General features: G+C 41.5%; 1 protein-coding gene across 1 annotated transcript in view; it reads left to right on the top strand.

Annotated features, from left to right (window-relative positions):
- Positions 1-17,325, top strand: part of STXBP3 (syntaxin binding protein 3) — a 639,289-nt gene that overhangs the window by 137,366 nt on the left and 484,598 nt on the right. The window contains exons 6-9 of the mRNA XM_069641861.1: positions 4,891-4,991; positions 6,952-7,100; positions 12,570-12,660; positions 16,966-17,090. Of these exons, the coding sequence (XP_069497962.1) occupies positions 4,891-4,991; positions 6,952-7,100; positions 12,570-12,660; positions 16,966-17,090 (466 nt within the window). The remainder of the gene's footprint in view (positions 1-4,890; positions 4,992-6,951; positions 7,101-12,569; positions 12,661-16,965; positions 17,091-17,325) is intronic.

Genomic DNA, 17,325 nt, shown 5'->3' with positions numbered 1-17,325 from the left:
TTAAAAAAGGAAGGAAGGAAGGAAGGATGACCCCAGGAACTTTCGTCCAGTAGCCCTCCTCGACATTCTAGGGAAGGTCTATGGTTCCCTTTTGCTGGATCGCTTCAATCAGTGGGCAAAAAGTGCACCCTGTAATGACCCTCTTCAAACTACCCAGTTTGAAAAGGGAGTAGAAACTAGCATAAACAGCTTCATCCTCAGTCTTTTAAAAGCAAAAGCCTGTGAAACCAATTGGAACCTATACCTGGCATTTATAGACCTTTCCCAGGCCTTTGACTTGGTCAACCGTAGGAAACTCTGGGAAAAACTTACCAGATGGGACTGTCCACAGGAGATTTTGAATCCTATCCAGGCTCTACATGCTTCCACATCAATGCAGGTATGATTGAACACCAGTGGCCTGCTTTCATCATCTATAACAACTGACAGAGGGGTTAAACAAGGTTGCCCATTAGCTCCAGCCCTCTTCCTTTCATATTTTGGGGACTATAAAGAAATCTCAATCAGGTCACGAGCATTCCCCCCTGAATTGGGTAAAGAGAAGATCCCAAGACTCTTGTATGCGGACGATCTCATTCAACTGGATCAGACCCCAATTGGCTTACGCTAGCTGTCTGCACTGACCACATATACAGCTGCTAATGACCTAGAGGTAAAAAAGCAAAAAACAAAGATCATGGTGTTTGAAAAACATCACAAAAAGAAAAAGAAGAACTTGTGTCCCACAGTGCCCGAGGAGTGATGAAGATGCAGCTGGATTCTTTCACGGTGCAGCAGCGATTGGTTGTGGTGACGAAAGGAGAGACTCTGCAAGGCATGTCGCAGCAGCAGTTGAGAGAATGTACTCTCAGCAAGCGAGTCTTCATGCTCCAACGTCGGTCTGCAGTGTTGGCATCTTTTCACAGGCTCCAAGGATGAACGTTACCGCCCGGTCAATCTGCCTCGATTTTTCAGTGAGGGGACTTTGAGGGGGGATCTTGTCTCTGGAGGTCCAACTGGAGCCCATCAAAGTTCTGAGAGGATTTGTTCATAGGAAGACTATGCACTGCAATATGGTCAGAGGTCCCCGGGTGGTTTACAGCCCAGGAAGGTCACAGCACATTGTGGGATGGCTTGCCTTCCAGGTTGTCTTATGACTAGTTGGTCCCACCAACCAAAGGGAAGGAGTCGTCCTCTTCGATGCTCTTCTGTCAATTTGAAAACGGCGTCAGTACAGCAGTGTGCTCTTTGCGGTTGCTCGAAGGGGCTGAAGGCGTCTCTGGTCGTCTTCTTCAGATCTTCTGTTCAAGTGGTCGACTTGTCTTCTGCCTCAAGATCCTCAACATTTATCAGGACTTCACACTCCTCCTCTGCAAACACTCCCTGTCGTTTACAGAAAGGGGCTGTGCCTGTCCAATCAGGAAAGACAGCACCCCAGTGGGAACTGGATCCTTTCAGGAATTCCAGAAGACGAAGGATAGCAGAGTTTCGGGATCCTCCCATGCTTCCTCATACACACACATTTCACTCATCTCATACACACTGGAGCCTTGGTGGGCTACACAAAGGGTTCCTGCCGAAAGACAAAAAACAAACCAGGACCTCTCCCATTCAGGATGGTGGAAGGAGCACTAAGAAAGAACAACCACACAAGAAATGGCAAAAAAAGAAAGGAGCCACCATATTGGATCAAAGGTGACCCTACTGTGCATAGTCACAGTTGTGAAGACAGCCTGCCATCAAAAATAGCACAAAAGTCGCTAGACCAAGTTCTCTGCCACCAACCATACTTGTATGCTTGTTACTGTAACAGAAATGTTACAGGAGCAGAGAGAAAGCAGATACAAGGTAACCCCTCAGCACTCCACACATGTTGGTGTTTGCTGATCTCTCAAAAGGAAAATCTAAGGAGGATAAAAAGTATTGCTCTAACCCTAAGAACAGTAGTTATTAAGGAAAATAAAAGAACATAAAAAGGACTCCCAGCAACACTACACAAAGGGTGATGTGTGCTGTAAAAGTGAAACACAGATGCCTTTAAAAAGTGTGGAGGAATGCAGACTCCATAATATAAAGTAAAAACGCAATGAACAGGGTTCCCATGATCCGAGCAAAAACAATGAATGAGCGGAAAAGAGTCCCCTCATTCAGGAGAACAAGAAAAAGGTCCAGACGTCCAGCAAAACGTGCTGGGGCGGGTTCTCGCAGGTAGAGGGGAATCGCCATACAATTGATAAATCTCCCTAACAGTGAGTGTTGGGAATTTTTTGTGGTGTCTGTTGACACCCATAGTACTATTAGAGAAACACATGGCAATGTATGCTAAGTGGCAGTATGTGAGAAGGTGAATAGTGGAATAAGAGTAGCATAACTGTATACCTTTTTGTGTTTTGTGTGAGATGGATAAGTGTTGGAGGTTCTCTCTTGGACAAGGTACAGAATTATGTGCCTTGATGTCTTGGCGGCAACTCCTTCCCAGTGAGTGGTTTGGGGCATCTGGCTATATATATAGTTCTTCTTGCCCTCGGTTGCCTGTGTGGGTAGTGTTTATTTGCTCCGTGCCTATTCAGACTGCTCTCTTTCCGAGGGGACTCTGAGTGGAATGTGTGTATGTGCAAATGCATGGGTTTGTGCTTGTGTTCTCTGTACAGAAAGGTGGTATGCCGTATCTGCTTCTCTTCCCCGGTTTTTATGGTGTTTGATGTCTTGTATGGCATGGGAGAGAATGTAGAATACCATACTGCTGGCGTTCCAACAGAGTCATTTGGAAGATGGAGTCTGGATTTTGGGAACACTGAATCCTTGCTCCTGTATGTACTTACTGAAGACGATGCATCTAACTAAAGTACCTTAATGGAGAACCTACCTGCTGCTCAAGACATCCTACCTCAAAACACCGGTCTATAGACTAACCTGTTGACCACCTTTTTGGTTAGGCAAAGATTACCTTTTTTAGTTTGATTTCCAGTAATGCCATTGGTGGGCATGTTTTGACAAGCAAGTTAAGGAGCACACATTAATTGCCTTTGTCTTGTGCCACTCAGCCTACCAAATAGGAGTAGCTGCTGCATGTTCTGTTAACCACTGGCATTTTTGCAGAAAGCATTGCATTTGGGATTTACGTAAAGGTCATCTTTTCCTCAAAGCCATGCTGATAAAGATTAGTCGAGAGTTTCAAACCAGCTAGTGAAAAACGCTACACTTTTTTATGAAATCTGCCAGTAGTGCTATAAGAAGCTCCATAGAGAGACCTCATCATTGTCAAATGGTCACTTTATAAATCTTAGAGTCTTACCACACATGTATGTAGCAATATAGCACATACCTACTGTGTACGAGGGGAAATTGCCCTCGTCCTACGGGTGGTTATGCTGACAGGATTTACCTGGATGCCCCAAGTATCTGCAACAAAAACCTTGAAGACCTCACACTGCATCTGCTTTCTTACCACCACATCATGACTCCCTTTTGGGAAAAGGGTGTAGTTTAAGGTTCTTTATAGTCCACAATGCTACATACAACCCCTACAATACTGACCTTTTCATTTTGTAAACCATCTCTGAGCAAGTGTAGGCTACAGTCCAGTATGTGATGACATTACTGGCAACAGTAATTGCTAATAACTTCACAGATGTACATGTCCATTTTTGTAAAGCAAGTTTTACTGGCATTTCATTCGTATCCAAGTGCTGCAAATGTGAGAAAATAAGAAGGAAAACCTGTCACAAAGAGATATAGTTATTTGTACTGGGTTCACTCATTGTGGTCAATGGGGAAAACCGGAACTAGCATCTGTGCTTGTGTTGCATGCCTTAATGCTGAACGTAGACTATATTCCTAACACAACTGTAAGTCTCATTAGAGTACATGAAGAAGCTCTTGTTTTCAACTCACCACACTTTATACCATTCCTTTTGACTGTAGTCATTTCTTCGTTTTGGATTTGAGGTTCACTTTGTGCATATGATACTCTGGCATGAGATCTTTATTTTTCTTTAGAACATGGATTCTTTGAATCCTGGACACTGTTCTTTCTTTTTCTATAGCGAATCATAGATGGTTTCTTCCTCCTAAAAGTCTTCTACTCCTAAACCTTTCTCATTATATGTTGATCCGTCCATTGTTAAACCTGCTTTCTTTGCTCTTAACTTAGTTTCTTTTTGATTCTTCTCTTTCTTTCCAGGATCAATTATTGGCAGTTACTTGAGCATGTCAATGCATCAGTGCCATGTTTAGAAAATGTCAATTTGTTGCCGTTTTCTCCTGTCAAACCTTTACTGCAGACTTTTCTACTTTCCCACTGAAATCATTTCTGGTCTAAATGTTGGTATTCCCAAATGTCCTGTGCTTCCTTTCCAACCTGTTTTTCATTTGGTCATCCGCATACTATTTTTTATAAGATACTCTACCTGTCGGAAGTAGCTTTCATTTGTCATGCAATAAATTCCAGCGTGTTCACTTAATTCTCTGTCTTAAACGTCCTAAAATATTTCAGCTGTCCTGTAGTTTGTTGTGCTGCATCAACGACTCCCTTTGTCCATATCCTCCCTGTGCTCTCTGGCTTTTGTTTTTAAAGCTCTTGGCACTTATGTTGTGGAATGCTCTTCCTGTAGACAACCTTATTGCAACAATGATACTTCAAAAAATGATTGCACAATGTGATGTTGGGATCATGTTGTATCTCTTTGATTGTTCTGCAATGTTTTTTTGTTTTGCCTTTATTTCACCTTTATTGGCCTTTGTATATATTTTGTAAAACATTTTGAATAAAAGCACTGCATAAAAACAGAAACGCAAAATAGTAAAATGTTATTCTAAACTATTAGAAGAAAGATTATGTACAGCAAATCCTCCTCGTTCTGGAAACCTTTGAAGCATTTCTGTAACGCTTGTTCCCATTTCATTTTGCAGTTTGTCCAGACAGCCTTTTTAACAGATTGAAATCATGTGACTCAAAGAAAATAAGAAGATGCAAAGAAATAAATATTTCTTTTTTCCCCCTAGAGTCCCGGGTAAGTTTCTTCAATAAAAAGATTGTTCATTGACATGAATTGTAAATAAAACAAGGTTTTTAGTTATAAAAGATATGTAACAGTGTATGAAAATGTAAATTGCAACCAATCGTGGATAAACCAATAATAACTGGCTTTGAATCTACCTGACCGTTTTGGACTACTTGTGTTCAACAACTTCTACCACTTTTGCAGTTCTCCTGCAATACTTTTCTTTTGACTATCCCATTCTGGTGATGTGCCTCCTTTTTATTGTGTGGTGCCTGCTTTTTTGTTTGTGTATTTAGGTGTCAAAGCTTACTTAAAATGCAAAAGAACAAATACGTTATTCTGCTGTTATGGAAGATAGAAACGGGAAACATATTGCAGATGTGTACATCTTTGGAGTTCTCCCACACTCCTCCACCATTGTTGTGTCTTGAGGCACATACTCTTTGCCATGCAATCGCAGTAATGGATGATGCATGTTGTACAATCTACCTCTGCAGCAATATTTCGGATGAGTTTGGTAATGCTGGGAGGCTCAGACATTTAAGGTTTACAGGTTTACTTGCATTGCACTCACCACAGAACTTCTTTGATTCTTTGCCCTCACATATTCCAAGACTCCCAGGGTATGTATGACAGTGTCCAGCCAAAGGATCTAAAACAAAAGGATCGAATGCCTTTTTTTCGACACCAAAAGGACCGAAAAAAAGGGTTGAATTTTTTTTAAATTTATTTAGATATTTTTTTAGTTTGGTATGCATAAAAAAAGAAATTTAAAAAGAAAATGGGGGGTTGGGGTGGGAACCCCCTCATAAAAAAAAAAGTCAACCCTTTTTTTCGGTCGTTTTGGTTTAGAAAAAAAGGGCATTCAATTCTTTTTTTTTTTGATACTTTCACCTATAACCATCCTAACTGGTTACAGATTTTGTAGCAAAACAAGGCAGTTACCTGCCTACATTTTATTTAATAGTTTTGCTCCTTTTTTTGTAGAGTTTTGCTTTGGACTGTATGAGGGGTGCTTGCATTTTGAACATGAATGGGATTGTCATTCCAAAACTGCATGGTGGGGGAGGAAAACTGTCTTTTTGCACCGTTTTTGCAGTCGGCTCTAGGCACTGTTAAGTGGCTGTAATGGTGGGAGTACAAGAAGGGGTCTGCATGTATTCATTTGGTCAAGTCAAGGGATGATCTGAGGAACACTTAATTGCCAGACAAAGAAATTGGTCATTATGGAGGTTGAAACAACTAATTTCTAGAATACATTTGTAAAAACCAAACACATGGATATATACCTGGTAGCATGTAAAGCCACTGAAAAAGTAAAAATACATACAAAGCAAAAAAACCTGATTAGGTACTATGGAGGTGGAATGAATGTTATCTGAAGGAATTATAATAGTTTGTTGTCGTCAATTTTTATTGTTTTAAACATTGAATCCTGAAATAAAAAGCTTTAGAATTATGCTTTTTCTGTTTTAATCTTTCTTTGTGGCATTGTATGCATCTCTGTTGACAAGAATTGTTGATCATGAACAATACCACATTTTTGTGAAGAAAGAAAAAAGGTGACATTCCCAGGTGAATTCTATGGGGTTTTCTTAAACACCAACCATTGTATGCTGACAGTCCTGTGTCTGGGAAAATGGTGCAGTCCGGTCTGAAATGTATTGGGACTCATCATTTGCCACATATAGATGGTATGGCTCACTAAGTTAAGCACGTGCTACAGAAATCTGTGTACAACACCCAATCACCTGTTTGGATCCTGACGGTCAACTGAGCCCTTTCATTGTTGTAGTGGGAGAACTCCAGTATGAAGTGGTGTATAAAATCATGGCACTATCATATAATAGTGTGTGTTGAAATAGTTATCTTCTTTTTCATCTTGCTTTTTTGTGCGCACATTTTTATATCCCGTGTATTGTTGTATTTGAAAAAGAAACAAATACATTTTTTTTCCACCCTGGTTTAGGTATTCATCCTTAACATATCAGATCCTTTTTATCGATGTTATAGTCCTGATGAGTCAGTTGATAAAGAGGCCATGATGGAGGAAGTTGCACAGCAGATTGTGACTTTGTGCGCCACTTTGGATGAAAACCCTGGTATTCGATATAAGAGGTGGGATGAATTTAAAATGGTTTGTTGTAAACAATTATGTAAATGTATATATTCTTTGAGTTCTAGCTTTTTAATTGTATTCATTTCAAAATATACATACCTTGGCTATGTAAATAGACTAATAATATTTTAGTGACAATAGAGAAGGCATGCATTTATTGGGATTTATAAATGGTGGCATATACTTCGACCTTTGCTCAGTTTTGAACTTTGTTTTCATCTGAGTTTCAAAATACCTACCGTAGTATGTGCTTCTTCCCCAGTTACCTTTTATACCCAATTAACTAAAGAATAATCGCAACTAATTGCTTGTACCCATTATAAGTCTAAGCTAATTTATGCCATAGAAGAAACCAGTATCTTCTTAAATGACAACTGATTTGACTGTCTAGGATGTATAGCCAACTGGAACAGGAAACCTATCCAGGGGTGGATTAGATGCCACTGTCCCTAGTTTAAGAGTGAGTGAGCGAGTGTTAGGAAAGATTTCTCTTTTTGTAACTTTACCTCCATAGTTTCTCTGGAACACCATTCTTTTCTTTTTCCCTTTTTATCCTGCCCTGACTTTTTGAAGGGAAGTAAAGCCTTCAACTTCACTTCCCCTGCCTTTTGCTCATTGTTATGGTGAAACTGATGTCATTCAGACCATCAGGTCTGGGAAACGTTTTCTTTTTTAAATCTTGTTAACATTGCAGACAGCACTTTACAGTCCAGTGACTCGCTTTTTACACGTGGGCTTTTGGTTTGTTTTATTGGGCCTAAAGACAAGCTGGTGGCAGCAGTTACATTTTTTCTGATTTTGCATTATGTTTGGTATGCACATTCACGTTTACTGCATATTGCTACCAAACGTGGCTAGTGCCCTAAAATGGGTATGCCACAAGATTTCCACTTGTTCTTTGGCCATATTGTAGTTTGGCCTTCTTCCTGCCTTCTTGGGTCAGGAAAGCCCTGATAAGGTCATGCACTTGCCTGGGAAGGCTGCCGCTTTTGCAGGCTATTGATGCCTCTGTGTGCATGTCGCACATGAAGGGGGTGGTGCAGTTTAGTCCCAGTCCACATCACTGGTGCTATAAAGTCTGCTTCTGGGGCGGATGTAAAACTAGTAGTTGTCGCCAATTGGACAACTGCTAGCTATTTGAATGGTGCAGATCCTTACCATTGGTGGCCTTGGACTTGCTTCCAGCTCGGATTTTGGATAAGCAGCCATTTCTTCATATCATCATTGGAGCCAAGAATCCCTCAAAGAAGAGCAGCCTGCTGAAGATCCGGAGGCGACTCCTGAGGTGGCACAACATCCCCTTCAGTAACCAGCCCAGTGAAGCCCTGCTCCTCTGCTTATAACTGAAGGACCCTGAGCTGTGCTTCAGTCCTTGGGCTAGTGGGACCAACTAGTCTCGACAGAGTCTTGAGGATCCTGCCCTTCTGAGCCTATCAAGGTGTCCCCAGACTGCCCGGTGGACTGACCAGCTCTCTTGTGTGCTAGCTCGCCAGAAGCGTTGTCATTCTGCATTCAAGTCTGGAACTTGGGTGGTCGCCAGCTTGTGCCACTAGTAACCTTCTCCCCGAATAGCAGCTTTCCATCTTCACTGGAACCTGTCCTGGAGTAGCTGCTGTGACTGTGACTCGAAGCATGCCTGTCGTCGCCTGTGTGCAGAGACTGTCCAGCCTATGAATTATCCTGAAGAGGTCTGCATCAGTGGATTCTGCATTTCGCCTCCAAAAAGGGTTGCATCTTGCGTTTCCTTTCAACCGAAAGAATCTACCAACCTGCAACTCCTGAGCACCTCCCATTGGAACAAACAGTGGAATATTGAGCCCCCAGACGATTCACAAAATCATCTTGTGGAATCTATGTCGGGGGGGGGGGGGAGGTTAAGTAAATGCATTGTGTCTGCCCCACTCCCAACCTCTGTCCTTTATAGGAGAACATTGGGAACAAGTCCAGTTGCCTCCTTATTCCATTCCACTCACCTTTTTTGTTTTTGTATCCAGCCTCTGGGTTAGCCTTTGGTCTGGAAGAAAGGGCAACACTAACTGACCTCTGATGACCTCTGATAACATTGTTGTAGAAGTTAAAACGATCACCAACACATGTTTCTTGAGAAACATTGTGGCTCTTGTGACTTAAGGTTTGGACTTCATAAGTTAGGTTACTGTCTTGTGATCTATCTTTTTCCATCATTTACTACATCTTAAATATTTTCCTACTTTGCTTATTAGGTTATTTGTCTATTTGAACCTATGGTTACTGTATATATTTGTATTGCAGTGTTATGCGCTAATGCTACCTGTTTTTCAGTGTGTTCAGGAGGCCTATAATAACTGTATTTTTATACTTGACTGTCTACATTGAATTATTGTGTGCCATACTGTTTGGACTCATTGAGGGCCCCTGACCCTACTCATGCTCTCCTGAGACTAAGCCTTCACTGCTCACTCGCATACCGTGGTTTATATGGTCTTGAATCTTACTGCATAGCATTTTGGTTCTTTCAAATTTATCAACTGTCCATGCTACACGACTTGAACTGGGCCTCAGTTCTTCAAATACTGTGGCTAATATAAGATGTGCTTTCTATTGGAACATTTGTAAACAGATGGGCAGAATATAAACACCCTGGTTGTTAGTGCATTGAGTGGAGGCGGCTGTCAAGTATAAAGTTTAGAGATATGATTGAGTGGTTTTTGAGTTAATTAAGTGGAAGGCTAATTTGAGTTCAGATTTTAGACTATTAAACACAATTCATTAAGAAAGCCAAGGAAAGGAACATGTCATAAAGTTCATTGGTTAGTGGTAATAAACATACAAAGATATTCCCAAAACATATTTAAATGCTTGTCCGCAGCCATTTCCTTGTCCTCAAATTCTGATGCTTTTTATGTTATTCAGATTTAATCCGCCTCCTAGCCTAGCAATACTGAGCCGTCGTTAGGGCAATTTTCAATCAGCATGTTATCTTCTTTGTAAGGACATGGGTTTGCTATAATTTACTAAGCACCTTCTAATACAATCGGGATCTAAATTCAGAACACATTCCTTTTTTAAGGCAATATGTTCATAAAAGTAAGGAACTTTGAGATGCATTTTGAATACAGACCTATAAGTTAAACCGCTTTAATTATTGCTCTTGATTTTTTTTTACCCGATTAGTTGAATAATTAACTGTTAATGAATTGGTATTTTAGATTTTAATTTGTTTATAATATTTGACTGATTTAATGTAAAATTTATATTTTATTCAGTATGTAAGGTAATTGTGATATGGCTAACACATAAATTAAAAGAAATATTTATACATCTCAGTAGCATAACATTATACAGCACCCTGTCCCCACAGTCTTTCTAAACTAGAGCTTTGAGTAAAGGTGCTATAAAAAGTATCAACTTCAGAACACTGGATTAAAGCGATATGGATTGAGAGTTTAAAAGTTTGAGGAAAGGGTATTGATAACTTATGTGGTTATACTGGTGAAATGATCTTTGCTTACATCTTGTCGATTTCACTCATTTTATTAGTAACCGATTCAGTACTATTGTGTTTCAGGGGTTGTTCAACCATGAGCCCCAGCAACGCATCAATACTGTAGGTTTACTTCACATTTCCAGGCCCAAGTTGCTCTTACCAAGTAGCGCAGTGTCCTTCAACACAAATGTTTGTTCACCACAGGTATGCAATATTTCCTGCAATACCTTTAGGTAGCCTGCACCCTATGTTAGAATTTTCAGCAGCTGTATAAAATGTAATTGAATGTTTGTGTAATAGCAGATCATCCCAAAAAAGGTCCAGCTCAATTTATTTATTTAAATTTTTATAAAGTGCTACACGACCGTAGGCCTCAGAGCGCACATGGTCGATGTTACTGCAAAAAGGAGGGTTGTGATGAATACCTACCGCCAATCATCTAAGAGAAAGAAAGAAGCCAGATTCAGTAGAGAAGGAAACTTGGGGGAGGGAGGAGCACAGAAAATGGGCGTTGCAGTAAGTGTGACTTTTGGGCAAAGCATAGCATACCATTCATTGCAACCGCAGAGAGGAGATGTGAAGATGCTTCTTTCCCAAACGTCATAGGTGCAGCGATACCTATAAAGTGATGACAGGCACAGGTTACTGCTCCTTAAAGCCGCCCAGCCTTCTACCAACTATGTCCCATGAAATCTCCAAATAAGTATGAAGAGTGACTGAGATTTGAGCCTGACTATTGATCACTTACTTAAACCCTCATCATAACGTCTAAATGTGCCCAAACTCGCTCTCTTGGAAAACCCCTTGCTGTGGTACTGCTTCTGCTCTGGCTATTTTTTAAAATGTATTTTATTCATGTCTAACACGCCTAATACCGTACCTGAGTTTGGTTTCTAAGCGTGGATCCAGGATTCCAACCTCTTTTGCTCTGCGTGGTCTTGCTTCCAAGATCAGCGTGTTGCCCCTGTGCTATCCTCTGCATCCCAACATCCTGCTAATGAGTATGAACAATTCAGTCAGTTGGAAAAATCCTCTGATATGGAAACATGGCGGACTAACTACTCTTTTCTTACTAATTGTCATGTCCAAGTACCAAATCTTCACATTTCTAAAAAAATAAAGTGCTCTTAGGGAAATGGGTGGAAACACTGAAAATCTGTCCTTTTTTCACTCCTCCGTGCCATGTCTGTGTAATCCTTGTAGAGATTTGTGATGGCGACCATGTGCAGAGTCATAGTGGAGCTGAGGTTACCCAGCCTGCCTCTAACTTTAATACCCTCTACAGTCAAAGGGGCAAATTGATTTTTTTTCCTTTCTTCTTAAGTTTGATTTCAGTTAGTGGCGCAAGGGTCATTGCATGAGGTTTTCCACAGCCTCCGTGTCACTGCTACCGTTTTCACTGATCTCTGCCCCATGTCAATTAGTGCCATCTGGGTTGTGGGCAGCAATATATGCGACATGAGGACAATGATAATTGATGCTTTCGCTGTGCAAATAATCACGCAGGTCTAGGAAACTTTAAAAATAACTTTTAATAATAAAGTGCGGCTCCCTAGGAATTCCATGATAAGTAACTGATCTTGAACCTATGCTGGCGTCTTGGACAGTGCAGGTCTCTTTTTAGAGTCCCTTTGCTGCTAATTAGTTACGACTATATATTTCCTTTGCAGTCTAAAAGAAAAAAAATGCGCAAGGCTGAATGAATGAATGATTCTTAAACAGCAGGACAATTGTGTAGGGTCTGTTTTTAGATTGTTTTTTTTTTTTTTTTTTTTTCTGTGATGGTAAAAGTCTGGAGCCAGGGGAAAGTAGCAGCTTTATTCCAAATCTACTCATACAAGGGACTGACATCTTTGATGGAATGTACATTTTTCTTTCATGGATTTTAACTGGAGAAGAAAGTATTTTTTTCGCCTAGATCACCTAGTACTCCACCTTAGAGAAATTAAATGTAAGCCTGTAATTCTAACATTTTCATTGTGAACTTTTTTGTATTTTTTAGAGAACCATTGGACAATTCTAGTGATCTTGCTAACCTGGTGGAGGAAAAGCTTGTAAAGTACTATCAGATGGATGTCATAAGTCAAAATAAGGTAACATTTTGAGCAATATTTGCTGTTAAAACATTACGCTTGCAAAAAGGAAAAATGCATCTCTTGATTCAGACCGTCTGGGGCTTCCAATATATACTTCAATAACAAAAGAAACGCGTCCTAAAGTTGCACATTTATTGGCAAATGTAACTTAACAGGCGATCAGGCAAATACCGGTGAGGCTAGTGGCAAACCTATTCCATAGCATGACCAATGCGCATCAGGCGCCTGTTGACTGAATTTCAGCACCTTATCTGCAACTTCAGCTGTGTGCGTTGGGTCGCCCCACTTAAGCTACTTTCGAAATGAGAAACATTAACTTCAAGACAAATTATTTGTTATACTAAGGTATTTGTTCTTATTTGGTCAACCTAATTTGTGTAATATTACTGCTATCTTCTTCTTTACCATTGTCCCTCACTGAAACAATTGCAGGTATTCTATTCGAGTGTAAACGTGTTCGACCCTCCTGGAATTCTTTCTACTTCTGTTTTGGTATTTTAGCTTCAGGCGTGGGCCTGGGCGTGTTCCTCCCCCCTCCCCCCCGGAATCTGTACTATACCTGCGCTGCTCATTCATGAATAAACAAAATAAAAATGGTATTCACAAACCGTCATGCATTGTTCATTTCATAGAAGTTGTATTTTTAGTGGTACGATAAGTGCTTTTAGGATTGGTTTTCTGGGAATTGGGATGTAATAAATTACCCTCCAGTTAGAATAGACCCAACATGGATTTGGCAGCATAAACGTATCCATTATAATTCATGGGAATGATGATCGTTGGGTGGACTTTTCTCCCCAGACTCGGTTTTCCAGTCATCTTCTCTGCACCTGACAGAATGCAGACAATGTTTCTGCTTTTTGGGAAATCCACATTTGGCTAGTCACTGTGCGTCGTACCCCCAGTGACCAGAGCTGTATCACTTTTTTGCTCCAGCTGACCGTTTTACGGCGTGCACTAAACATACCATTCATTACCTTTAGTTTTTCCCTGCCCCCTGTTGAGAAAAAGGGGCTTGCACACACGTCTCTTCTACTCCACGGAACACAGGGAAGAAGCTAATGGAAAGGGAATAATAATCCCGAGCAAAGCAGAAATCCCCCCCCCCCCATGCATGAACCACAAGGCACCAACAGTGTATGCTACCAGGGTTCAACAGTCACTCGAGTCCCCATGCTTAAACCAACCATAGAGAATGTTGCCTTTGGATCCCAAGCCACTATGCAGACCTGATTTCCCCCCTGCCTCCCCATCCCCTCAAATTGACATGGACCGGCCATCCAGCTATTGAACCCAGAAGGAGGAAGTGATTATATGCCAGCCCTAATAGCAAATAAACACGCGAATTTAAGAGGCTTCCTTTTTTGACTACCCACGTTTTTCATTCCATGCACTTGACGTTTAACTAAATGAAATCCCCCTACTATAGGAAATCGCTCCTCCTTGCTTCCCAGCTACTATTATAGTGATGTAGAGTCTGGGGCGGACACCTCCCTAGTTCAGAATACATGCTGGAACTCGCCAAGGCATCATGAATATTAGTTGATGAGGGGTCTGAGTGATTCCCCATTACAATAACCCCTAGAATTCCTAAATGTTCGTGTGGTGATTGACAGATCAATATTTCATGTGGCATTTTCATATGGATTAAGCTGACTTCTTAGAACTCCCTCTCCAAAGAGGTAGCCATATCTCCACCAGTAATTATGGCTCCCTTTGAACCTGGCCACCCGCTAACTTGCTAGCTTTATTTTTGTTAGGTTCCCAAATGGAGAGTAAAATTGCACCCCAGACCAAATAAAGATGTGAATAAGATAGTATTACAAAACTGAGACTTTTTCACATTTGGTTGTGACCCAACATGGTGTTTAATACACGGTAGCTGCTATTACAGGTGACTACCGCATTTGCCGTTCTCTCTTCTATGTCATCTGTTACAGAGTTTTACACAAGCTGCTATCTGTGACAGAACGTGGAAAAGCCCACCTTAGGTGAACAGGGTTCCACTTCCTAGTTTAGGCTTGAACCACACAAAGATTTGGTAAAATGGCAAGCAGCCAGGCACATTCTAAGGAGGGAGGAGGGCTGTAGTGAGTTACAAAGAACAGGGAGCATACACTTAGTCCAAGAAAAAACGGATGCACTTAAAAGTTGTATTAAAAAAAATAGGCATTCATGACATACACTAAGGCAGAGGTGATGATTCACAAGTCAAGTAAGTACTTTACAACAGTAGGATAATACAGGATCGCTTTGGAGTATTCGTTGGTGGATAAACCACAGTTGTAGTAACTTTAGAATAGCATTCGTAGAAGCAAATCGCATAGTAAAACTATCTGAAACATATATGCAAACTGTTCCAAGCTTGTATAACTTTTAATAACTTGAGTCCAACGCTATCTTATGTGAGTCTCTGTTCAACTGGATCACTGAACCACCAGTGGCCACGGGTGGAGCAGGGAAGGCGGGAAAGCAGGGTAAAATGTTTCGTATGGCAGAGTCCATCAGGAGTCTCTTTCAGTATTGCAGGTAAGTAAAGTTAGTTTTACAAAGACAAGGGAATTGGGGTGTTGCCTTATAGGGGTGCCCCAAGCGCCAGTGTCCTAAGGCACAGTTAGAGTACAATGGGTGGTACACCCCAATGTAACTCTATTGAAGATCTGGAGGGGTGCGAGATAAATCTGTCTGCAGCCCACAAAGCTCACAGGATCACTCAAACAACCCCCAGGTAAGTTGTACCAGGGCTAGGACACTACGTTTAGGTGAAGAAATTGTTGCTGCAAGATGGTTCCAGCAGTGAAGCATCAGCGACTCGGTCACTGTTTTCTCGATCTTGGAGACAGAAGAAAGTGATTTCAGTGGATCTGGTGACCGCTCTCGTGCAGAGACCCGAAAAAGTTTCATTTCGGTTCTGGCTTGTTTACGCCTTTTTCAGGTTTGGTTGAAGGACGGTTGTCGCGGCGGGTGACTCTTCTCAGTTTCTCAGTCCTCATCTTAAGTGAGGGGACCTTTGGGAGCTGGATCAATCAGGTAACTACAGTCTTAGAACGATGGCAACAAAGTTTCAGACAAATCCATGCTTCAGGAGACGATGCACAACGATGCAGCCAAGCTCCCAAGGTATTGGCGTATTGCAGGCTGTGGCGGTTGCAGCTCTTCAAGGGATGGTGCAAAATGCAGTTCGTCTTGAGACTGGCTAGGCCCACCAGCCCAGGGGAGGAAGTTGTAGTCTTCGGATCTTCCCTGTCGCTTAGAATTTGAGGTCGGGACAGCAGCACTTACTCAGCAGGCTCTGGCAGTCGCTGGACATTTCTGGTATTGTCTTTCTTTGGAGTCTTCTGTTCCATTGGTCGACTCTGGGCTTCAGCTCCAGGACCTCTTGATTTATGCAGGAACCTGGCTGAGTCCACCAACAGTATCCCATGCACCATTCAAACTTGGGGATGGCTCTCGAATGGAGGCAGCCAGCCTCCCAATGTGAACTGATCTCTCTCAGGCACACTGCAGGGCAAAGGACAGGGGAGTTTCACTTGACCCCTCCGCCCGTCCTGGCCTGCCAGTCACTCAGAGGGTCCCTGTCGGCTTTCCGATGGAAGCCTGGCGAAGATGAAGGGACAAGAGGAGCCTCCACCTCCTAGTAGGACAGAAGAAGACATAGGAAAGGACAGGCCATCTTGTTTAGGGCTTAAAAAGGTGCAGCCACCATTTTGAGCAGATGGTGTTCTTTGTGTCCACTACCACAGCTGTAAAGGCAGCCTACGATGAAAGTTCCCAAAAACGTTGTGTAAAAGGTACACTGCCTCCAGCCTAAACAGATAGACATGTCGCAGTAACCAAAAGGTTACTGGAGAGTCGAGAAAAAGGGATACATTGGATCCCCTCAGCACCCCACATAAGATGGGGTGTGCTGATCTTGCAAATTAAAGCACAGGTGGGATAAGAAGTATCCCCATGCCTTTTTAACAGTTTGCCAAGCAAAGGCAATCGCAGGGAAGCTCTTGGGGCCCCCAGAAACACTGCACAGAAAGTGCTGTTTTCTGCTTTGGTAAATTACAGATGCTTGAAAGCATGAATCCACAAAGAAATGCCAACAAGAGGTAATATGAGTTCCCATGATCGGGGTAAAAGAATGTCCAGCAAAAAGTGCTGGGTGACTCGCAGGTGGAGAGAATTTTGCACCACGATGGAAAGCCTTGGATTCTAACATGATTAAAAATAGCTGCTAATTGTCTCTCAATCACGTGTGTTACTGTTTATCCAAAGGAATGGTTTGTAATGTGTTTGCATTCGTCTTCTTTTTAGGGTAAAACACAGTCACAAATGTTAATTCTTGACCGTGGATTTGATGCAGTGTCTACTGTACTGCATGAACTCACCTTCCAAGCAATGGCCTATGACCTGCTACCAATTGAAAATGACACCTACAAGCAAGTATTTTCTTTTTATAAAAAAAAGTGTATTCCATTCTAGTATCTGTACGTATTATTATTATATCTGCTCCATGTATGCGATGCCCAACTTTCTAAATATTGTTTTGGGTATTTTCAAGTTACATTTCATGACAAGTTTACTTTCGATTAATCTATTACATGTTAATTACTTATAATGAAAATCTGTTGCTGCTTTTGTCATTGTCCGTTGCTTTCGCAGCATAGGTTGCAC

This window comes from Ambystoma mexicanum, chromosome 1q (assembly GCF_040938575.1).
Source record: "Ambystoma mexicanum isolate Mex_15411 chromosome 1q, UKY_AmexF1_1, whole genome shotgun sequence".
NCBI classification, from domain to species: domain Eukaryota; kingdom Metazoa; phylum Chordata; class Amphibia; order Caudata; family Ambystomatidae; genus Ambystoma; species Ambystoma mexicanum.
Note: the sequence above shows the minus strand (reverse complement) of the source record. Positions and strands in the feature narration are given on the sequence as shown.